The following is a 24,836-nucleotide window of genomic DNA, read 5'->3' as shown; positions in this document are numbered from 1 at the left end:
CACACTCGGCGTTAAAGTACTACTTTGCCCCTTGTATAACAAATAACTATATTGGTACAGGTGTGGGCGGACCACGCGGACATGATATCCACCCAGTACTCCGGCACTGGAGCCCTGAAGACCGACTTCACGCGCACTGGCAAGCGGACCAGGTTAGGCCTCCTGAGGGACGGCGTCAACTCCCTCACGAGGTACTTCAAGAACAACTTCACTGATGGCTTCCGACAGGTAATTATACACTTGGTGACTTGTTTTTTTTTTTTTTTTTAACTTAAATTTTTGAAGACTGAGAAAACAAGCAGATATGATATTTATGGTATCTAATCTACTCCAAGAAGGCCTAGTTACCCTTCGGGTTGGAAGGTCAGATGGCTCTCGCTTTCGTAAAACTAGTGCCTACGCCAAATCCCGGGATTAGTTGTCAAAGCGGACCCCAGGCTCCCATGCGCCATGGCAAATGCCGGGACGCAAGGAGGATGATGATGGTATGTAATCTACCCGACACTCCGGCACTGGAGCCCTGAAGACCGAGTTCACGCGCACTGGCAAGCGGACCAGGTTAGGCCTCCTGAGGGACGGCGTCAACTCCCTCACGAGGTACTTCAAGAACAACTTCACTGATGGCTTCCGACAGGTAATTATACACTTTAACTATAAAACTCCCGTGAGACTCATACATATTTAAAAATATTTTAAGCGGGTTACTCACGTATTAAGTCGATATAGCGTTCGACATGTTTCGGCTCAATTTCGAGAGCCTTTCTCAAGAGTAGCGACACCCCGCCTTTACATGTCGAGAGCGCGACGCATACTGCGGGCGCTTGCTCGGTGCGCGCGGCTGCTGAGGACAGGCGCAGGGGGGGTCGGCGGCGCGGGCGACGTCACCGTACAGAGATCGGAGCTACCCACTATGTTACTTTTGTCAAAAGCAGGATTGCACACAACACTTATTACGTCACTTGTTAAGGGTGCGTTTACACTGGGGACCGACGTAGTGCCTAGAACTGTTTTCCAACTCGGTGGCACCGACCAACCACTGTCACGATTGAAATTAGGATGACGACTAATATCTATAGCTTCCCGTATTTTCACATAAACAACCGCGAACAACAAACAGAACATTGAACAGAACATTGATCAACCGCGCCTTGAGTTTGTGTGATCCTCAGCACGTAAACCGGGAATTGAGTCATGTTAGGGGTGTTTTGGAAAGTAACGGTTACAACTGGAGGCATAGTAATCGAATTGCGAATGCATCCGCGCGACCACGACCACCGGCGGTGGAAAGGCTGCCCTTATACTTGCCGTACATCAAGGGAGTGACGGATAAGATCGGACACTTGTTACGCCGAAGATATAGCATCAAGACGATTTTCCGTCCTCACACGCAGCTCAGGAAATGGATGCGTTCGCCAAAAGACAAGGAGCCCTTAAATGTTCCCGGGGTGTACAGGATCCCGTGTTCCTGTGGGAAGTCATACATTGGAGAGACCGGCCGGAACATCTCGACAAGGCTTTCTGAACACATACGTAGTATGAAGGGCCGGGACACCCACAGCTCTGCGGTGACAGAACACGTATTGGATTCGGACACGACGCACTATGTAAGATTTGATAGGGTAACCGTACTGGCGCGAGAAAAGTTCTTCGTTCAGCGGAAAATACGGGAAGCTATAGAAATTAGTCGTCATCCTAATTTCAATCGTGACAGTGGTTGGTCGGTGCCACCGAGTTGGAAAACAGTTCTAGGCACTACGTCGGTCCCCAGTGTAAACGCACCCTTAACAAGTGACGTAATAAGTGTTGTGTGCAATCCTGCTTTTGACAAAAGTAACATAGTGGGTAGCTCCGATCTCTGTACGGTGACGTCGCCCGCGCCGCCGACCCCCCCTGCGCCTGTCCTCAGCAGCCGCGCGCACCGAGCAAGCGCCCGCAGTATGCGTCGCGCTCTCGACATGTAAAGGCGGGGTGTCGCTACTCTTGAGAAAGGCTCTCGAAATTGAGCCGAAACATGTCGAACGCTATATCGACTTAATACGTGAGTAACCCGCTTAAAATATTTTTAAATAATTATACACTTGGTGACTTGTTATAAGCTTAAATTTTTGAAGACCGAGAGAGCAGATATGATATTTATGGTATCTAATCTACTCCAAGAAGGCCTAGTTACCCTTCGGGTTGGAAGGTCAGATGGCTCTCGCTTTCGTAAAACTAGTGCCTACGCCAAATCTCGGGATTAGTTGTCAAAGCGGACCCCAGGCTCCCTTGCGCCATGGCAAATGCCGGGACGCAAGGAGGATGATGATGGTATCTAATCTACCCAACACTCCGGCACTGGAGCCCTGAAGACCGAGTTCACGCGCACTGGCAAGCGGACCAGGTTAGGCCTCCTGAGGGACGGCGTCAACTCCCTCACGAGGTACTTCAAGAACAACTTCACTGATGGCTTCCGACAGGTAAGAATGGGCCATTTTTTTTTTCAAAGATGTCCACCCCGCTTTTTTTAGATTTGTAATTTTTTATGAGGTTTCCACTCAGAATCGCGAGCTCTTTAAATCCTGATAGGAAAAAAAATATCTCAAGGTTTTTTCCCATTCCGTTACCATTTTTTCATACATTTTATATGGCGGTAACGGAATGGAAGGTTTGAAAAATGTATGGAAGTCTTGGAACATAGTTTCTCCTATCAGGATCGAAAAACCTCGCGATTCCGAGTATGAATCGCGTAAAAAATACCCAAGTTACAAAAAAGTGGTGTACGGATAACTTTTTTTTTTATACTACGTCGGTGGCAAACAAGCGTACGGCCCGCCTGATGGAAAGCGGTCACCGTAACCTATGGACGCCTGCAACTCAAAGAGTGTCACACGCGCGTTGCCACCCCATTAGAAACTTGTACATTCCCTTTTGCTGCGTTATGTAGTGCTAACGACTTAAGCCATATGTAATAAGAATCCTAACTAGTTTTATATATTTAGATATAATAGATATAGTTAAGTAATATTATTGAACTCCCCATCGGCACACAAACCTCCTCAAGTAACAAAAAATGTGTAATTTTTCCTTTATTATTCAATAAAAAAAAATACACAGTAAAAAGGAGGAGGAGGAGGAACTTTGAAAAAAAAATGGCCCGAATAGGTACACCATAGGCACTGGTCCCACCAAAAGTAAGCGATGAGCTATCGCCGAACTATAGAAGCGAGCTATAGAAACGAACAAAGATAGTTGCTCCCGTGTAAATAAAAGAGACGCGATGATAGCGTTCGCTGATTCGTCGCCGAGCGATGAACTAGCTATAACTCGATCGTTCTCTCTTTTATTTTTGTGTTTGTTTCTATTGCCGATAACTCATAGCTTACTTTTGGCGGGGCAGTGCCTTGTTGCGTTTTCACATCATCCGATCCGATATCGCATGTCGGAAGGATTTCAAAGGCAAAAATCAATGTATGGGATATCGGTCCTACATCCGATATCGGATCCGATAATGTGAAAACGCACTTAACTTGATAAAAAAAAATGTTTTTGAAAACGATAACAATGAAGACGGATTTCACTCACACCGGCAGACAATATATTGTCCCAGAGCTGTAAGAACCTCTTTTTGACACATGACAGCGTCCACAGAACGTAAACTCGCGCAACCTAATGAAATTTTAAATAAAATCCTGTAATAATATTTAAAAAAATCAAGTAGGTATTTAAAAACAATATTTCGCTTACTTTAAACATAATCTAGCACATGTTACATTTTTGCGGATCTTCGTTAGTGAGTATTTTACGATATTAATTTATCACACAGGATTTACTTATTATGTCATTTATCATTCATTTTTATTTTTAAACTAGTGCTGTGGCAGAGTCTGTCATTTCGATTCAAATGACATTTCAGTAAGTTGATAGAAATTGTATATTTATTTAAGCGCCTCCTTGTACAATAGGGCTTAATCGATTCAACCAATTCGAAATTAATCGTTAGATTTGGCAAACGATACGTCTTAGCCACATCGCAACATACTTCAAAACAAATGTGTCAAAAATGTGAACTTACATAACCGGGACAATAGGTGAAAAACTTAAGAAAGTCACCTGTTGTATGTGTGAGTGACGTGTTCGAATAGAGAGCATATATTTAAAATTAGTAACACAAACAAAACAAACGCCTATTCGAACACGTCACTCACACATACAACAGGTGACTTTCTTAAGTTTTTCACCTATACTAGACTAGATCTACATAGAGGTACGTAGTCAATTCCCGGACAACTTCATCAGTCAAAGAAGTTTGGTTACTAGAAAAGGGCGCGAAATTAAAGTTTTCTTATTTCTAGTGACGGAAAAAGCTTGACAAACTTTGTATTCCTTTTTGCATAAACCAAATTGTATTGTTTTATGTACTTAACTTTGTTATTAGGACTCGATTGACTTGCTACTCGGCAAGTACGTGGTGCGCGACGGAGAAGGCAACACAGCGCTCTGTCCTCTTCGCAGAGACAGGGACTGGAAGTACATCACTGTGAGTCGAATTATGTATATTAACTATTTATCTCTTCTTCCTCGGTTCCTCATGGCTGAGGGTCGCGACCACATGAGGTCGTTATTTTTCGCACCAAAGCCCTCCACTCCGCACGGTCTTCTGCAGTCCTCATAATAGGCGCCTGTGTTAATCCCTGGCAGGCCTTCTTAACGCTGTCCACCCAGCGGGTCGGTAGATGGCCACTTCCCCGTCCTCCATCCACCATGCCAACCATAATGCGTTTCTCAAGGTTTTCCGGCTCCCGTCTGGCCACGTGGCCAAAGTAGTACAGGATTCGCTGGAGGCATATGACAGACAAGCGGCAGTGAATTTTCAGTTCCGCCAGGATCGACACATTGGTGCGGCGCGCCGTCCATGGGATAGCCAACATCTTACGCCAACACCACATCTCAAATGCATCGATTCTGTTCCTAGTACTCGCCTTCAGAGTCCAGGTTTCTGAACCATACAGGAATATAGAGAAGACCAGGGTACGCATTAGCTTGGTTAACTATTTATAGGGGTCTAGAATGTAGTAATGGTAGCCTAGTGGTAAGTGCGTGCGACTTTCGTTCTGGAGGTCGCGGGTTCGAACCCCGGCTCGCACCAATGATTTCTTCACTTAATGTGCGAAATGTCATTTGATATATGCCAGTCGCTTTTCGGTGAAGGAAAACATCGTGAGGAAACCGGACTAATTCCAATAAGGTCTAGTTACCCTTCGGGTTGGGAGGTCAGATGGCAGTCGCTTTCGTAAAACTAGTGCCTAAGCCAAATATTGGGATTAGTTGTCAAAGCGGACCCCAGGCTCCCATCAGCCGTGGCAAATGCCGGGATAACGCAATGAATGTGGTTTGTGTATACTTTTATTTTATTTTACATTTATAAACTTTCGTCATAAACAGCTTCCTGTCGGCTTATTATGCTTCCAATTTTATCACTTCCTAGCTTTTGCCCGCGGCTTCGCTCGCGTAAATTCGAAAATTGCGGAATGTTCCATATAAACTTCCACCCCCAACTTAAGGGGTGTTATAAACAAACAAAAAGTTGCCTATGTCACTCTCCATCCCTTCAACTATCTCCACTTATAAATCACGTCAAGTCGTCGCTCCGTTTTGCCGTGGAAGGCGGACAAACAAACAGACACATACACATTCCCATTTATAATATCAGTATGGATGGTAAGTATGGATGGTGGTAAAAGTGAGCACGACTTACATATAAGCTGCAACGGTCAACTTGTCCCGCAGGTGGATCAAGTTAAATACCTTGGTCTGATAATTGACTCAGGATTAACGTGGAGCCCCCATATCGACCAACTCTGTAACCGCCTGTCATCCGCTTGCTTTGCCCTGGGTAGACTTAGCACCTGCCTAAATAACAGCAACGTCAAAAAAGCTTACTATGGCTACTTTCACTCAATACTTACATACGGTATCGACCTGTGGGGTGACGCTGCGGACCGACTTAGGCCGTTTAGACTCCAAAAAAGAGCCATTCGGTGTATATCTGGAGTCCCATGGGATCACCCAGCTCAAGAACTTTTTAAACGGACAGGAATTCTCACCCTGCCGTGTGCATACATTTTCGAAGTGGCAAAATACGTGAGACGCAACATAGAACAGTTCCCGACCCGCAGCAACGCACGAGGTACGGCTTCCAGAAGGCGAAATGAACTTTATCCACCGCAAACACGACTAGCCAAGTCTAAGAAGTGTATGCATACGGTAGGACCGAAAGTATATAACAAAATCCCGCTCGAATTGAAATCAACAACCAGCGATAAATGTTTCTTTAAAAAACTCAAATCTAAACTGGTGTCTGACGCACACTATTCAATTGATTCCTATTACGAGACCTAACACTGTATCAAATGAGTAAAACTGTAAACATACAAATATACACATATAATTATAAAATTCGCTCGCTCAGCCTTGCCTATTAATAATTATTGTAATTTTTAAATCTAGCAGTAAGCATGCCAATGTACCTGACGTGTAAAATTTTATTTTATCAATAAAGGATTGTATTGTATTGTATTGTATTGATGGATCTATGTGGATAAAGTATCCGTCACGCTTCAAGTATGTCAGTGTAAGAGTGGCAGATGTCTTATCCACGTGGATAAGTGATAAAATTGGAAGCATTATACACCGGCTGTCCATGTTGCCTCTCTCATTGGCATATATCGTCACTACTTTTAAAAAATCTCGTATCTCACGCAGTTCCTCAAAGTTAAAACGCAGTAAATCTATATGCATTCCATACATACTTACTACATATTTCTTTTCATTGACAGACGAAGATACGAGTTTTTTTAAAAGTAGTGACGATATGAACCTAAAAATGTCAAGCTTACATCTAGACTATGTCAAAATATTTGTACTTGATGATCAATGACAGATATTGTGTTTTTCTCCTCACTAGCTCGGAAACACGTATTTTGTCCTTTAATACCAGCGGGAAAAAACGCATTTTATCCACTAGTGGGTAAAGTAATTTGACTTTGAATAAATTAAAATAACTGCTTTGAAATTGATAAAAGTAGGTTAATCTAGTAATAAAGATGATTTACCACCTGTGGAACTACTGGAAGCAGTGATAAACACATTTTTTGCGTTGTAGTGTCCTCGCTATAGTGAGGGGAAAAGTGTTACACTTGGGTGCAAAACACAGAACTTAATTTAGATAGAAGAAACAAATTCATATATTTGTATAGGGGCCGAGCGTGTCAAATTTTGTACTGAAGTTGATTCTTGCCTGTAATTTTAAATATGTCTCAGGCTCTTGATTGTTCATAATTTTTGTGTTGTTGCAATTGAATATCACGAGGCATTTTTTATGTTTTGGTTGACTTCAACTTACAAAAATTGACGCCCGAAAGCTGCAAGCTGCGAGTAAAGACGGACAACTCAGTGGATTTCACTGAGTTCATTTGACACGCTAAGTAGATACGTTTGCTTGATCTATGGTATATATGACATCTGTGGTGCAAAATGTATTTTACTTCTCGTGTGTTAAAAAACTCGCAAGTTCAGGATTCTATTCTCGAACCATTCGCTTCGCTCGTGGTTCAACTATACGTGGGTCAACTATAAAATCCTTTCACTTGCTCGTTTTTCAATTCCACACTCGGCGTTAAAATACAATTTTGCCCCGTTTTATAACAAATAACTATTAACGTGCCAGTTTGAACCAATGACCATTTGAAAGTTGAAAGGAACAAAAGTTGCATGAACATTTTTTTTTTAATTCTTGCTCATTTAATAGATGTTAATTTGAAGTTCGTTTTGTTTCAGTTCCCGTCGGTGTTGCTAGTAGCCATGTCTATGTTCATGGCCAGTGTGGCCATACCTTCCAAATACACCAACGAAGTGTTGTTCAGCCTCATGTTCTGGGGCGCGTGTATGGGCGCCACTCTCGCCTATATAGTCAAGTAAGTCATAGTCTTGTGCTTCTGCCGGTGAGTAAGGCTGCCAGAGCTCAACGAGGAGGGGATCTGGTGACGGAAGGACCTTTTTTTTTATGGGATAGGAGGCAAACGAGCATACAGGTCGCCTGATGGTAAGCGATCACCGCCGCCCATGGACACCCGAAACACCAGAGGTGTTGGAGGTGCGTTGCCGGCCTTTAAGATGGGTGTACGCTCTTTTCTTGAAGATTTGAAGGTCGTATCGGTCCTATGGAAATAATTTGTTCCGTCTATTGTCCTTTGAGTTGTCGGCATTCCGAACCCTCCTTACAGCTTGTACACTCCTTTTTGCTGTGTACTTAACACACATTTTATTCTATTTATACAAGTTTCTAATGAGTTGGCAACGCGCATGTGACACTCCTTGAGTTGCAGGCGTCCATTGGTTACGGTGACCGCTTTCCATTAGGCGGACCGTATGCTTGTGTGCCACCGACGAAGTATAAAAACGTCATCCTTACACTACGTAGTCAGCTTATAAATACACAAGCAAAGTGTTGTTCAGCCTGGTGTTCTGGGGCGCGTGTAAGGGCCACTCTCACCTATATAGTCAAATAAGTCTGAATATCTGATCAACTAAAATCGCTTCTTAATAAAACAAATGTTGTCCAATATGCCCTTGGACGGATAATATTGCATACATACAGGAAATATGTATATTTATTATTTAGCAAATAAAAATTACGATTTTGTACAGTAGTCGTTAGAATATCCATTCATAAAATTAATAAGCGAAAAGTAACGTAACCGGTTTTTCGGTTTTCCTGCAACCGGTTTTAAAATTTCGTCAAAATGAACTAAAAAGCCAATTTACAGGAGGGTCACTGTCCCATCTCCCAAGAACGCGATTTAGAAATCTATTTTGTGGGTGAAGTTGCAGTATTTGACTGATGTCTGAACTATTATGATGAATTGATTTAGATTTCGTTATTTTTTGTTTGAAACCTGAATCAGTCGGGAGTGTTTTTAGCCATGTTTGATGAAAATCGATCCACTATGTCAGGGGTTTTTCAAAATACATACATACATGAATGAATTCTCTTTAACATAAATGTTGCAAAATAAAAAACTCTGTAACGACTGTAACTATAAACTAACTCATTAACTTAACTATAAGATAAAAAGATGTAAGTACCTAACTCACTAATTGGGCCTAGCAATATACTAGTCTATGTTTAGTTAATAAGAATTATTTATTATTGGAGTGACATGTAAAATTACTTATAATTTTATCAATAAAAATCTCATTTCTCATTACTCACATATAATCACGCCTGTATCCCATAAAGGGGTTGGCAGAGCACATGAACTACTAAGTTTCAGTGCCATTCTTGGCAAAAAGGCGTTGAAAGAAATTCAAATTGTGACATTGCAGTGACAAGTTGCTAGCCTCTCACCTACGCCACAATGTAACCCATATCCCACAGTCGACTTCTACGACACGGGAAGAAAGGGGGTGGTGAAATTCTTACCCCGTCACCACACAAAAAAAAATTGGGGTCACCTTACACAGATCAACTTAGCCCCAAACTAAGCAAAGCTTGTACTATGGGTGCTAAGCGACGATATACATACTTATCAGTGGCGGCGCGTGAATATATTTGGAAGGCAACACAGAGCAAAAAATAAAAACCGGCCAAGAGCGTGTCGGGCCACGCTCAGTGTAGGGTTCCGTAGTTTTCCGTATTTTTCTTAAAAACTACTGAACCTATCAAGTTCAAAACAATTTTCCTAGAAAGTCTTTATAAAGTTCTACGTTTGTGATTTTTTCATATTTTTTAAACATATGGTTCAAAAGTTAGAGGGGGGGACACTTTTTTTTCCTTTAGGAGCGATTATTTCCGAAAATATTAATATTATTAAAAAACGATTTTAGTAAACCCTTATTAATTTTTAAATACCTATCCAACAATATATTACACGTTGGGGTTGGAATGAAAAAAAAATCAGTCCCCACTTTACATGTATGTACCCTAACAAAACATTTTTTTCCTCTTTTTATTTTACCACTTTGTCGGCGTGATTGATATACATATTGGTACCAAATTTCAGCTTTCTAGTGCTAACGGTTATTGAGATTATCCGCGGACGGACGGACGGACAGACAGACATGGCGAAACTATAAGGGTTCCTAGTTGACTACGGAATCCTAAAAAACGCAACCTACCTTAATATTAGGTACCTTAGGCGCCCATCCAAGTGCATTTATCATACAGTCCGCTATGAAATCGCTTAAAAAAGCCATCTCTCCGCTTATACTATATTTAACTCTGGACGATCACGGCCTCGCGTGACAATACATTTTTTTATTTCGAATGTTTGCGTCGAAAAACGTGTTGATTCATTAAGTAAGTAATCTATTATACAACAGTCAAAATGAATTAACGAAAGAAAGTCCTAACTATCTCTTAAAAAGATACTACCTTATCTAACCTTGAAACTCTGGCTTGCACTGTCACTAAAACACGACACCGAAACACTCCAAATCATTTAAATTTCACTGATATATTGCACGTAACGAGCAAGTTAATAAAAAAACTGTGAGAATAACACAAAACATTTGAAAGCACACGAAGCCTCGGTAACAAGCGGGACGCAAGTGTTGCAGTGATATTATTCCATTTTCACCCACGAATTTAAAAACCTTTTCACACAAACAAAGTATATCTGAAGAAACGTTCATTATCACATTACTAAACTTAAATTAAATAAGATTCTCGGTTTTTTAATAGAAACTATCAATATTTAAAGGCTTTTAAAATAAATATATGTGCGATAACAAAACACAATAAAATTTACCCATTAAATTTATAATTTTAGTATGGCAATATTTAGCATGCAATTATTACACTGTAATATCAATCTTATTTGTTTCACTCGAAGCTTTAAATTCAAATGAACAAGTGCGAGCAATCGAATGTTGTGCGATTGGCTGTCTATGTGTTCGCAAATGGCGTTCACCCTTCTCTGTCATCTCAATCCTGCTATGAGTAGAGTAAAAGAGATAGTTGCGCCCAAATTACGTACATAGGAGTTCGCGATAGGCAAACACTCACACGCGCGGACTTTGTGAATGTGTATGTGCGTGTTTTCAAATATAAACCTTATAACGCATTGTTTACGGTTTTTATTCAAATGAATAACTCGATAAGAAGCCGAGTTGCTTTGGAGTTTAGTTGAGCGGGCTGTCTTTATCAGCGTGTGCGTGATTTTTGTATCTGTGTGTAGTGACCATGAATGACTATGAAAGCTTAGGCATAAGTAGCTTCACTTCGCGTTCGCGCGCCCGATAATTTTAGGTACATATTTGAATTTAAGCAAATGGTGTTATTATTTGTGAGGCAATACGTAATGTTTTAATTATAACTATTATAAGTATTTTTTTTATTTCAATGGTGGTTTGTAACTTTGGTATTTGTTGCGGAACATCTAGGGCAACTCGGTGGGAATTGGATTGTATGAGCGCGCCGCCACTGATATTTATATACATAAAAATCATCCATGACTCAGGAACAAATATCTGTGCTCATCACACAAATAAATGTCCTTACCGGGATTCAAACCGAGGACTGCGGCTCAGCAGGCAGGGTCACTACCGACTGAGCCAAACCGGTTGTCTAACCGGTCACCACACAAAAATATCTAAATGTATTATTTAACCCATTCATGGCCATGGACTGTCGAGCGTACACATCACGCCGGGCCACCATACTAACCGTTTTTAGCTAAAACGCGTGACTCAGCTCATGGGTCTCTGGCCTGGCGCGAACGCAAAATAAATTGCCGCTTATGAATCCGGCCAGTTGAACAATCTTATGCAACATTTTTACTAACCAACTGTTTTCTGTTCATATTCAAAATAAATGTATTTACTAATTTGTTGCTATTTGTAAGAATGAACATTTTATAGTCTGACCAGAAATATATGATTATCGAGAGGATGCTGTTATTCTCATGTAATTAATTAATTATACGGTTCAGAAAAGTATTTAAAAAATATTTATAATGAAATTCCGCAACTTAGCGCGTGATTATGTATATTTCTAGTCATAGATAGCCAAGGTTACAAAAATCACAAAATACGAAATCACTGAAGAGCACTGGGACGAGTATAAAGTCGCCAACGAATAAATCGTGACTAAATAGAATTTCCCATATTACTCTAAAATACATCCTAATAAAGGGGATAGGAAAAATAATTTCTTGAGTTTTTGTCAAAAATACCACGTGAAAGATGAGACGACCGCTTAATCCGCCGCCGCTCAAGTGCATTCATTGTTTATTGGCCAAGTATCACCGATAATCTTACATGTGGCCTGTCATGATCTTTGTTTTGGTAAACGTCATTATAATAGAAACAATAGAGCACTTAAAAACTGTTATAAACACCACGCAAATGTTTAGAAAAAAACTTGTCTTGTAAATATTTGTCACACACTTTTATGATAATACAATAATTACTATTTAGTTTGTGACTGTTTAAGCCGCCCTGTTTTTGTAATGAAACTAAAAATATAGCATGGTAATATGTTTGGTTCTTAGAAATGTTGCTTGGTGCCATCCAAACAGTAATCCGTTGTAAAATGGTACAATTTGCAACGAATTTCGTCATGAAATAAGCTTTAAAACAATGCAATAAAGTTTAGTTTAAAGTGCTATGAAAATATGTGTAGATTTTACAAGTAACGCCAGGCCACGGTGACCCATACCTTGAGTCGGGTCTATAACTTCAGGCATATATGTATTATTTATATTTTTGAAATGTGGATTCATCCATTTGCTTGGAACACGTATGTATTTCGAATTTCAGAATATTTACTATATTACACTTATAGTAAACCAAACTTGAATATTCTCGACCCCATTTACTAAAAAAAACATGTTTAGAATTGTTTTTTCATTATTACCTTATGAAAATGGTTGTTAGCTCAAACTATACTTACATTATTACGTTATATTACGTTTTGTTTATGTTTAAATCAGAATTTATTCAGGACTCACATGCGAGTCATCGGCCCTGCGGAACTGTTCCACCATGACGCATGAGTTTCTGGCCCTGAATGGGTTAATACAATAGAATAGTATATTTTTTATTCGAAAGCACACAGATAATAAATAGTTTTACACTGACATAGAATAGTAATAAAGTGTCACGAAATGGCCTCCAGCATATATTGCTGGTGACTTCCAGCGCTGGTCTTCCGGTGAGACCATTAAGTGAGAAAAATCACGGAAGGCAACATACAAAAGAAGACACACAAGGAACAGAAGCATAAATAAATAAAAAAAACTAAAAAAACATGACAATAATAAAAACATGGCTAGACGGACTTTACGTTTTGATGGCGACCGAACCTGAATCGGTCCGGTCGGATATAGCGTGGCATGACATTTATTTATTTGATTCGCAGGCACGGAAAGGAGTTCGTGGACTGGCCGCGCCTCGACTGCGGCGGCGTGGCGGCGCTGCGCGCGCGGCCGCAGTTATGATCCTCGACGCGCCGCTCTCCGTGCTCATAGTGTAGCCACGCCACCGCCACCGCACCCACTATCGTCTGCCACCGGTATTAACCGGTATCATATATTAAATATAAGATCATAGCATCCCATACATTAAAATGCGACCGCCTAAGAACGCGCATACACCACGCATTGATGGCGCCACAAAAACAATGTCTTGTAGCTTTCGATTATCAGCAGTTCTCGAAAAGTTTGTACAAAAATTAAGGAAAAAGTTAAATTTGTTTTTATTAATTCCTATTTTGTTACCAAGATTTAGTTGATGAATTGAGATTTTATTAAGTTTTATTTCGTCATTAAGGTTCTATAGTATCTATATTTCCTTAATTATAACAATTATCCTGTATATATCTCACGAAAGTCGACTTATATTACTAAACGTTGGTAACAAAATAGGATCAATTAAAATTTGCTGACGTGGCTATGTACAAAGTTGACGGGAACTGCTGTTATACTTGTAGATGGCGTTAAGTGTCACTTTTGATATAGATTTATGGCTCGGAAGTGACACTGACGCCGATCTACAAGTAATCGATGGCAACAAGACATTTTTTTGTGGCGCCATCTATGTGTGGTGTAGTGTATGCGCGTTATTAGGCGGTCGCATTTTAATGTATAGGATAGTATGATCTTCTTATATTTAATCTATGCCGGTATCTAGAGTTTGATAGAGTACATCTTTCAGTTAGTATGACGTCAGCCGCCGGTTTGTGACTTTAATCGGTATCGAGAGTTTGATAGAGTACTAGAGGGTGTGTGACTCAAACTGGTTAACCGGTATCTAGAGTTAGATAAGAGTAAGTACTGATGTGCCACGGAAAGTTTCCAAAATTCTAAAATTTTCATATAGGAAAACTTCGGAAACTTTCCATACTCTGTATGAACAATTGTATGGATGAAATGGTGAATTTTTCGAGAAGTTTAAGATTTTTTGGAAAGTTTACGCAACTTGCACATTACTAGATAATAAATAGTACACACAATCATGCCACCATACAAAAAGTATGACGTCTGGATACCGGTATATGCCATTTTAACCGCTTCCTGGCGATAAACTGTGGCTAGTACCGGTTTGTGACGTTTTAACCGGTTTCCGAGGTTAAACCGGTATCGAAAATTTGAAAGAGTACACTTGGCCACCCCTAGCTAGTATAACCTGACCAGAAATATATAACTATGCGCAATGTATTTCATTATAGCTATTTTCTTCATACTATATTGATCTGTCACCGCATACATCAGAATAACAGCGCCCTCTTGACAAAATACAAAAAAAGTACAAAAATACAAAATCATTTATTCAGCAAATAGGCCACGGGGGCACTTTTACATGTCAACATTACAGACTATTCATTAAAGTTATTATTTTTGGTCAGGCTTTAAGCCCCCTGACACTTACCGGTTTCTGGGGTTAGAAAGTAGGTATTACATAAATAGATATATAAATATTATAGTAACATTTTTACACAGATTGAGTGAACCCCACGGTAAGCTCAAGAAGGCTTGTATTGTGGGTACTCAGACAACGATATATATAATAAACAAATACTTATTTACAAATATCTGTGCTCATCACACAAATAAATGCCCTTACCGGGATTCGAACCCAGCACCGCGACTTAGCAGGCAGGGTCACCCGCTAGGCTAGACCGGTCGTCAAATCACAGCTAGTGTGTACTCTGAAACTTACCCTTCTATGGCATTTTAGCAGTTTTATGGGTTTACCCCTCATATGTGAGTGTGTTTAGTAAAACGTCCCACTTTGTCGGTTACCATTAAGGCGAGATTTAGGTACTTGTATCTTTATATGAATAAACTGACAAAGCGGCTTTATAGCGATCGACAAAGTGGGGCGTTTTCCCGTGCATACTCACATAATTCGAGGGTTTACTGGTGAAACCCGATCAGTTGAGCAAACTGGTTTCTGAAATGCGAACTATGTGCAATTTCCACAATGTTGTTATTTCAAGGACAAATTATGTGCGTGCTGTGTATTTATTTATTTTATAAATTGATTAACTTTGTTCGCAAATCGGTTTTGTTCAAAACCGGATTTAATATGTTTCTATCGGTATACAGCCTTGGTAATTCAAATTCAAAAGTTTCTTTACTCAAATAAGCGTACAGTAAGCAATTTTAAATGTTTGGTTTAGTATGAAATGTTTACCATAACATAACACGTTCATTTGCAGAGGGCGGAATTGCTCATGGCAAAAATCAAACTTTAATCGAGTTGGAACGTTAAATTTTATCGACTATCGATTGAACTGAAATTATCAGTATATTGAGTTGTTTCCGTCGTAAGTAAGACGAGGATACTTCTTTATCCATTTGTTGACTGGTTTTCGTTTTAGATTAACCATTTTTTTTTCAAACGTTTTTGCAAGAGGACTAGTGACAAAAATGGTAATCAAATGTTATACAATTTACTTTTAATCTAGTCAAAGAGGTCAAAATCAAATGGTCGAATAGCTAATCAGAGGTCAAATAAAGGCAGAAATTTAAAAGGTGACTGTTTTTATCGATAGCTGAAAATGTCGATAAAATTTACCGTTCCAACTCTATTGACGTTTGATTTTTGCCATGAGCAATTCCGCCCTCTGTTCATTTGTAATGTTAATTTAAACGTCAATTATTTACTCTATCTCATTCTAGATACCAATGTTAGCTGAGATTTTAACTTTAAATTGATCTTACACATTCATTACTTTAGAAGACTTTCTATATTTGCCACATCTATGAAAAGTTTACTTATTTATGTAAATCAAAGTGGAGTGTCATTTACTCAATATGTACGTCGTATTTTTCATACATTTGACATTAAGGATGTTTTTTCCTAACGATGCAATTACAGTCGTCTCGTGTGAATTTGATTATTATTTTTCTTTGATTTTTGTTTGCTTGGATTTATTATATAAAAAATAATACAGCGAGTACCAATTGTTGAGAATTTGTACCTATTGTAGTAGTTTGCGCGTCTTAGTACCTACTCCTTAGTTTGAGGTATGTATATTATGTAATTCCATTTAAAAAAACTGTCCAACAATATATAGGCAAATCTTAAATTTGCCTTTTGTACAATTCCCAGTACATGTGAACAACGCATTTACTTATAATTTTAATTATATTATGTATTAAAATCAAAATTATTGATCAAAAAATACTTACGATTTCTTATGATTCTCAAATTACAAATTTGTAGTTTGTTAGCCACATTTTTTGCTAAGTGACTTCATGTTTTAAAGGTCCTTTTGCTTAAATTCCAATACAACACAAGTGCCGAAAAGAGGTACAGAAAAACATCGTACGATACACGTGGGAAACGGAAATTCGTAACTCGTGTCGATTTAAAGTCTATCTCCACTCGTTTCTTCCTCTTTTCGCACCTGTATCGTAATGGACTATTTTATCAGAGAATATAACAGAAATGATGATAAAACTATCCTTATTAGTACACGGCATTAGAACCATTTAGGCATAGCATAAACCATCACATTATTTTCTCTGATATTTGTTAATTTAGTGAACATGTAATATTGAGAATTGTAATGCTATTATATTTAATTTGGTGTTTATTGTAATAGTCGGGATCAAAGATTACGTGGTGTGTGGGTGGCTAAAGAGCTGGAGACGGCGTTATGTTGTTACACTTTTGCGGGTGACATTGCTGGTAAAAATACTTTAAAAGTAAAATACATAAAACAGTGAGCTGCGAAATTGCATGGAGAAATTATGAATGAATTCACTGATAAATTCGCCATGCACTTTTTCAGCTCACTGTACATTACATACCTAGGCGAGTAAAGTAAGAAACGTTTCAAATCACATTGGAGCCGAGGGCAACAAACATGTGATTAGATCACATGTTTGTTGCCCTCGGCTTTATTTGTCAAGGTGTGTATACTATTTTTCTGTTCCACGGAGCCAAGAAGCGGTAACTTCGTTTAGCGCAGCTAAAATTTGACGCTTCCCGGAGGACAGAAAATATATTAATACGAGTCAATTGACGTAACACTGCGTCAGTTTTCCAAAACTGACGCAGTGTTACGTGACGTAATTATATTTAAATAGTGTAAATGTGTAATTAAATTATTATCTTTTGTATGAGTCCTCGTTACTTGAAATAAATGAATTTTAATTTTTTTTAATTTTTAAAACGAGCTTTAGATGAAGCTCCTCGTTATGGAGCGAAACATCTTGAGCAATTTAACAATTTTCGATGTATATCTAGATGTAGTATGTAGTGTAGGGATGCCAAAGCAGGCGGGCTGTCACTTGTCGTGTTCATTCAGCCCATTTGATGTATATCTACACAAGCGACCCGCATTTGATGATGATGAGTCTCAAGCAAGTTATTTATGTAAAAAGATACGGTTTAAATTTCAATGCCCTAACAAATTTTAGAAATAAGTCTACTCGTCCAACCAAAGATACTTTTCATCTACAATTTTACGAAAATAAGGGAAGGGGTGAAAAGAGATATTCCCCTAGGGATTGAACGGGTAGTAGATGGATGCCAAAAGTCAAAAAGTTGTCAGTTGCTCCTACAACATCAACTTCTAAACGCAATGAAAGTAACCTTAGAACTTTCACATACCTTATCCCTCTTATTCATAAACGTTCACTAAAGTTATCAAGCCAATAAAGTTCGTTTATCCCCTTCTGCAGCTCTTTTCGCCAGCATGTCTGCTGCCTCATTTCCCGGTATGCTTATATGTGCCTTGACCCTGCTAGACTGTATTATGTGGTCACCAATTTCCGGATAGGGGGCGAAGGGTGATGCCTTCGTCAATAATACAGCTGATGTTTGCTGAGACGTATAATTCGGTCTTCACTTTTATAACAAGGTATAACTTAATTATTTAAATAAAAGATAGGGAGCGGCGTGTGCGCTCGTTGCAGTGCGAGAGAAGAAGGAGAAGGGCGTGTCGGGGGTAGTGTTGCCTGACTAGAATTTTCTAGGCCGTTTAAGGCAGACATTTACACGCCACAGCCTTGATAACTTTAGTGAACATTTATGAATAAGGGGGTATAAGTATTGGCTTGCTTACGCATGTGTATTTGGCTTAAACTTAGTGTATTTTTTTTATATGGCGGATGACGCTGAACAAATGAAACACTGGCCCTGATGATTTCTATACCATATTTTTAATTACCTAACTTTTTGCTTTTGTAATATTCGTAGTTTTTTATCCAGCAATGTTATTCGTAAAGGATGTTTTGTAATATTATTAAACTATTTTTCACGAACTTTTATTATTTAACTTAAAGTAGTTTTGTAATTCTAAGATGTCTAATTTTATGGAAAGGATATAAATATAATATTAAAGTGTTTGAACCTTATTCGTTGTTTTTGTTTTGTCTCACATCCCCAGGCTCCCCAGCACTATCATCTGCAATGACACGATTAGGCACCGGTCCCACCGCGAGCTAGTAAACTATGAGCTATAATGCCCGGAAAAGAAAATCCTGGCGAAGAAGGTACCCTGGTGGAATCCGGAGATAGCAAAACTCAGGAAAGAAACTAGGGCTGTCTTTAACGATGCCAAAAGAAGTAATGATTTTGAGCTCTACGCGCGAAAACTCACAGAGTATAGCAAGGCAGTGAGAAAAGCGAAAAGGAAAGCGTGGAAAAACCACTGCGATCAAATCGGTTCCATTCCGGAAGGCATGAGACTCACGAAGGCACTAGCCACAACGAAGTCAGTCCCACTCACCTCTATTAGAAGGAGTGATGGTGGAATGACTGAAACGGGGCTAGAGACCCTCAAGGTGATGTGTGCCACACACTTTCCAGGCTCGATAATAAATCAGAGTGTACCAGACGATGAACCAATTAGTGTTACGGAACAGTGCACTCGCACGACCAGGCATAATTGGGACACGTCGAAAAAGGTAGTAGACCACAACAAAATACAATGGGCATTATCGACATTTCAGCCATATAAAGCCCCGGGGCCAGATGGAATCTACCCCATACTACTACGAGAAGGCGCTAACGTACTTATACCCCACTTGAGTAGACTGTACAAAGCGTGTATTGCCTTCGGACATGTACCACGTGCATGGAGGTTAGTAAAGGTAACATACTTGCCCAAACCAGGCAAAGAGGATTACACAGAAGCCAAATCATATAGGCCCATAAGTCTATCATCATTTCTCCTTAAAACTTTGGAGAAACTGGTGGACAGACACATCAGGGATGGTCCGCTCAAGAGACATCCACTACACCGCTTGCAATGTGCATACCAGCCGGGCAAGTCCACGGAGACAGCACTACACCTGGTGACAACTAGAGCGGAGCAGGCCATAGAAAACAAAGAACTATGTCTTGCTGCATTTCTGGATGTCGAAGGTGCCTTTGATCGCACCACATATGGTGCAATCAATAATGCTGCACTCAAACATGGCATAGAACCTACCATCTGCCGCTGGATAGGTAATATGTTGAACAGCCGGCTAATTAAGTCCTCCCTCATGGGGGAAGAATTACTAGCCACAGCAACAAAAGGTTGTCCACAAGGTGGGGTTCTCTCTCCGACTCTATGGAGCCTGGTAGTGAACTCACTTTTGGAAGAACTAAATAAGGGCCCAGTATATACAGTGGGTTATGCAGATGATTTAGTGATACTCATAAACGGGAAATTCCCGGGAACGGTGTCAGAAATCATGAATACAGCACTGAGGCAAGTGGAGAGGTGGTGTAACCACCAACAACTCTCCATCAATCCAGGCAAAACAGTGGTAGTACCGTTTACCAGGAAAAGGGCCCTTACTGGCATGGAGCAACTAAGGCTCTATGGAAGGGTACTTGAACTTTCCAATGAAGTGAAATATCTAGGGGTAACACTAGACAAAGAACTGAACTGGAAAAGACACGTCGAACTGACCACAGCCAAGGCACTTAGAGTGTTTGGAATGTGTAGGTCAGCTTACGGCAAAACATGGGGTTTAAACCCAAAGGTACTAAGGTGGATCTACACCATGATGGTGAGATCTATAATCCTGTACGGAAGCCTGGCCTGGTGGCCAAGGACATTACTGAGCACATGCAAGGATGTCCTCATGAAGGTACAAAGGACAGCATGCATGGCTATAACGGGTGCGTTCAGAACGACGCCAACAGCAGCATTGGAGGTACTATTGGATCTCCCGCCGCTACATCTAGTGATACAGTCTGAGGCACTGAAATCGCTACACCGGCTGGCTTTAACAGGCCTCTGGAGCGATAGCACGCCGAAGACTAAACACACAAGCATGGAATACAACAATTCTATGGGAAGGCTGATGAGTATGGGCTGCGACAAAATGCAACCGAAATTCATCTTCCACAAAAACTTCAAAACCAAAGTCCATACTAGAGCCGAATGGAAGGAGGGGCTGGAGACACCCACCCCTGATGACAACACCATCATCTGGTATACAGACGGGTCCAAGATGGCATCTGGTACGGGCGCAGGCATTTATGCAAATGACTACAGTGGTAGTATCAGCATGGGCAATTATGCCACGGTCTTCCAAGCCGAGACATATGCAATAATTGCCTGTGTACATGAGAATATAGTTAGACAAATCCAAGGTAAGACTATCTATATACTCAGCGACAGTCAAGCGGCACTCAAAGCCTTCACATCGCCCAGAGTTACCTCTAGACTGGTATTAAACGGCATCCAAGCTCTTAACAAGCTTGGAAGGCAAAACAAGGTGCAACTGGTATGGATACCGGGGCACGAAGGCTTCATTGGCAATGAAAACGCTGATGAACTTGCCAAGGCCGGATCTGAAGACAACTTCATAGGTCCGGAACCTTATGTGGGCCTTTCACAAGGAACCATCAGAATGGCTATGAAAGACCAAACAAAGGCTAGTCACCAAAAAGAGTGGGATGCCCTGGTTGGTCTGAAGCATTCAAAGCTCTTTATGCAGAGGGTAGACTCTGGATGGAGCAAAAAGCTAGGGAAGCTAGGCAAAAGACAACTCCAAATTATAACGGGGGTGTTCACAGGCCATTACGGGGTCAAAGGAATTTTGGCCAAGATGGGACACGCCGACAACACTGATTGTCGCATGTGTGGCGAAGAGGAAGAGACCGTCAGACATTTAATGTGTGAATGTCACGCCCTCGCCAGACAAAGAATGAAGAACTTTGGAGCAGGCTACCTGGCACCGAAGGACTTCAGAGAGCTACCCATGAGCCTCATCATCCGATACGTGGAGATGGTCGAGAAGCTCCTGAATAGCTGAAGGATCTTAGGATCGTAGGGGGTAATTGCACAAAAGATCCCGATGGGTCGAAGTGTATCCGTAAGGGCCCCCGCAGATTTAAGATAAGATAAGATAAGATGAGCTATAATAAAATAACGAACAAAAGATAATCACTCCCGTGTAAATAAAAGAAACACGGAGATTTTTATAGCTACTCGCCCAGCGGTGAGCTATTAACTAGTTTACTAGCTCGCGGTGGGACCAGTGCCTTTCTGTCCATTCTCTAAATAATCCTAACCCTTCTCCAGCCATAAAATCGCCGTCAATAGAAATTGTCAACAATGTAAACAAACCATTCTATGAAATATCAATATTCTAGCACAATTTTATTATTTTAAAGGTTGAGGATCATAATGTGAGATGAATTGATTAAATAAAATATGGATTTATCCAGTATCTGATGAGTTAGAATGGAAATTAAAGACATTTAGGCTACAAGGTTTGTTTACATTGTTCACAAATTAACGGCGACTTTATAAAATGTAGTGATCACATACGGGTCATTAGATTTTCAACCTTAGGAATCAAAGTTAAGGCTCATATCCGATATGGAGTTTCGGAAAAGTGTTTCATTAAATTTTTTGAGGAAACGTTGTAGTTGGGTTTGGCCTGGAAATTAAAACATATCATTTTGGCAACACAATTTTGATTGCTTCACTTGGAGGCTTAGCGAAGATGAAAACCGCCAATGGAGTCCTTGGTGAGAGAGTCCAACTTTTATTTCATTTAGGATTTTTTTTTATGTACAGAATAAAACAAACTAATGCATAAATATATTTTATTAACTACATCCTCTGCGCTACCCTATTCGCGACATTCCTCAAATTGCCATAAACCTTCGAAGGAGGGGATCCCATAATCAGATTGCAAATCGCTCTCCTAGCTAATGCAATATTCTGGTAGCTCCCCAGAATATGTATCTTAGAGTCTGCGAGTACTATTCTAGTTTTGGTGACGTTTTCGATGGTGAACTTGGTGCGGCCAGCCTTGCCGGCGAGGCGGCCGATCGCGCGGCCCAGGTGGTCGCCTTGGAGCGTTTTGACGTCTTTGATCTCGAAGGATTCGACGAATAAGTCGTCCAGTCGGAGGAGCGCTAGGGCGTCTTCCACTTCAAAGCCGTAGATGAAAGCCTGAGAAAGAAATGCTTAAATGAATAATAGTTCACAATGCAAATTAAATTTATTCCTTTAGGTACAGATGCAACGCGAAATGTCTTTCCTTCATATTTCCATGGAAACTCACGAATTTGTCATTGTTACTTCAGTCAGTCTCAGTACAAGAAGTACTAATGTTGACCGAACTAACATGACACATTCATGAATTTCCGTCAAAACACAAAGGAAAAACTTTTACTACATGTGTATCTAAGACGTGGTGCTGCAGCTTTATCTTGTATGGTCTTGTACTGAAAGGATTTTTAGGATGAAATTATTTATTCATAACAATCAGCCCCACAAAATTAGTTTTTTTTTTTAAAGATTGGAGTTTTTTGGAAACTGTAATAAAATTAAAATAAATGAATATTTTTATCACACTGGGGTCCTTATTTCTCTTGTTACTTTAATTAGAAAATGGTTCTTGCAAAGACTTGAGTCAATGTAGACATATACCTTAACAAAGTCAGCAGCCTTCTGCAGGTTGGCAACATCTTTAGTCTCGGGGCCGACCTTGATCTCCACATTCCGGGTCTTGGTGTTAAACCGCACTTGAAGGAACAGGTGCTCCACGATTGGTGTGAATATCTTCAGCCAGGCTTCTTTGAGTGGTGTGTATCTGTGAAATGATGAATAAAGAGTATGATAAGTAAGTTTCAATGATGATCCAAATTGGGTCCTACAATTTTCAATTAAAACTAAGAAACAAGGCATTATGAAGTTATACATATTGGCATGTCCATACAAAAACGATTAATCATATATTTTTAAGAAATCTTTTAAGGAATAGAATTCATGATTAATTAGCCTTTAGCTCCCAACCTCTCATTCGTCTTTAGTAATTTTTCCACTTTTTAAATTTTCTAAGTTATGCCTTCTACTGAGAAGCTACTTCATTGCTTTATATAAAACATACGACTATTATAAAACATTTCAACCTCCGATGAAATCAGTACTTGCGAAGCAACTATTGATTTTAGCTGATTGTTTATAAAACATAATACCAAAATAACTGCTTTCAGAGTACGATTACATTATGCGACAAATAGGTGAAGGAAGTAAAACCTATGTTATAGACAAATAATGGATACTCTAAGAACAAATTAAATTATTTTCATAGAAAATATTTTAACTTGTATTTTTGCGGAGTACGCTGGTTCGATTCCAGCTCGGAGCACTGGAGGCCTTGGTCACTTTTTCTTTCTATATGACATTTATTTAATGTTTAAATAATGGATAATAATAGCCAGATGAAAGTGTTATTTTTAGAGGTTATACCTGTGAGCTGGGACTGGGATTTTTCTCATGCTAACTTTAGTCTCGTTGGGTTCCTGGTTCTTCTTCGACCTCTTGGCTTTAGGCCGTGTGTGTTTAGCTTTCCCCTGGATACCATTGTGCTCTTCGACTTCCATAACATCTCCTGATTCAGACACGGCTCTTCGCTTCACATTTTTGAGCTTGATTGGATTCTTTGCGGGCAGAAACTCATCAACACTTATGTTTTCAGTCTCCATTTTTGCTGATTTATTAGACGGCAGCACTAACAAGTATATATTCCGAGAAATATCGTCAATATTTTATTTATTTATTTTTAACCACGACCTCACATGGTTTTCAAGTGACAGCACCTGTCAAAAGAACTAGTGTTGCAAAAACCGTAACCATCCGATATACTTCTAAGTTCGTTCAATTCAATATAGCGTTTATGCCAGGGACTGGAACAGTTTGTCTTACTTTTTTTTAATTGCAAAATTTTCAAATTCAGGTTAATTGAGATATGTAATTCCATTTTATTTACAATACTTACTATTTTAATATTCATAAATTAACTTGATCTTGAAGATTTAATTCCAAAGTAAACAGGAGCACTATTTTTTTACTGTTTTATATGATAACAAAAATTCAATAA

The 24,836-nt window shown here is 39.7% G+C and overlaps 2 protein-coding genes across 2 annotated transcripts in view; one reads left to right on the top strand and one right to left on the bottom strand.

The window, feature by feature from the left end:
• LOC125237747 (phosphatidylinositol-3-phosphatase SAC1) overlaps positions 1-13,668 on the top strand; it is a 32,195-nt gene extending 18,527 nt beyond the window's left edge. The window contains exons 12-15 of the mRNA XM_048144918.1: positions 61-228; positions 4,415-4,516; positions 7,816-7,952; positions 13,400-13,668. Coding sequence (XP_048000875.1) covers positions 61-228; positions 4,415-4,516; positions 7,816-7,952; positions 13,400-13,478 — 486 coding nt within the window. The 3' untranslated portion in view covers positions 13,479-13,668. The remainder of the gene's footprint in view (positions 1-60; positions 229-4,414; positions 4,517-7,815; positions 7,953-13,399) is intronic.
• An 8,869-nt stretch (positions 13,669-22,537) lies between these two features.
• LOC125237846 (RNA-binding protein pno1) lies at positions 22,538-24,558 on the bottom strand. Its single transcript, XM_048145071.1, has 3 exons — positions 24,206-24,558; positions 23,384-23,546; positions 22,538-22,903 (listed from the first exon to the last, which is right to left on the bottom strand). The coding sequence occupies exons 1-3, from the start codon at positions 24,439-24,441 to the stop codon at positions 22,559-22,561; spliced, it is 744 nt and encodes a 247-aa protein (XP_048001028.1). The 5' UTR covers positions 24,442-24,558; the 3' UTR covers positions 22,538-22,558.
• Positions 24,559-24,836: the final 278 nt, after the last annotated feature.

Source organism: Leguminivora glycinivorella, chromosome 22 (genome assembly GCF_023078275.1).
Source record: "Leguminivora glycinivorella isolate SPB_JAAS2020 chromosome 22, LegGlyc_1.1, whole genome shotgun sequence".
Lineage (NCBI taxonomy): Eukaryota > Metazoa > Arthropoda > Insecta > Lepidoptera > Tortricidae > Leguminivora > Leguminivora glycinivorella.
The sequence above is the reverse complement of the archived record's forward strand: the minus strand, read 5'-3'. Positions and strand labels throughout refer to the sequence as shown.

Excerpts from the sequence above, each read along its gene's own strand:
- LOC125237846 (XM_048145071.1), bottom strand. The coding sequence starts at position 24,441 with ATGGAGACTGAAAACATAAGTGTTGATGAGTTTCTGCCCGCAAAGAAT. Across the intron at positions 23,547-24,205 it reads ATCCCAGTCCCAGCTCACAG|ATACACACCACTCAAAGAAG; the intron begins GTATAACCTCTA and ends ATCATTTCACAG. Across the intron at positions 22,904-23,383 it reads AGGCTGCTGACTTTGTTAAG|GCTTTCATCTACGGCTTTGA; the intron begins GTATATGTCTAC and ends TTTCTTTCTCAG.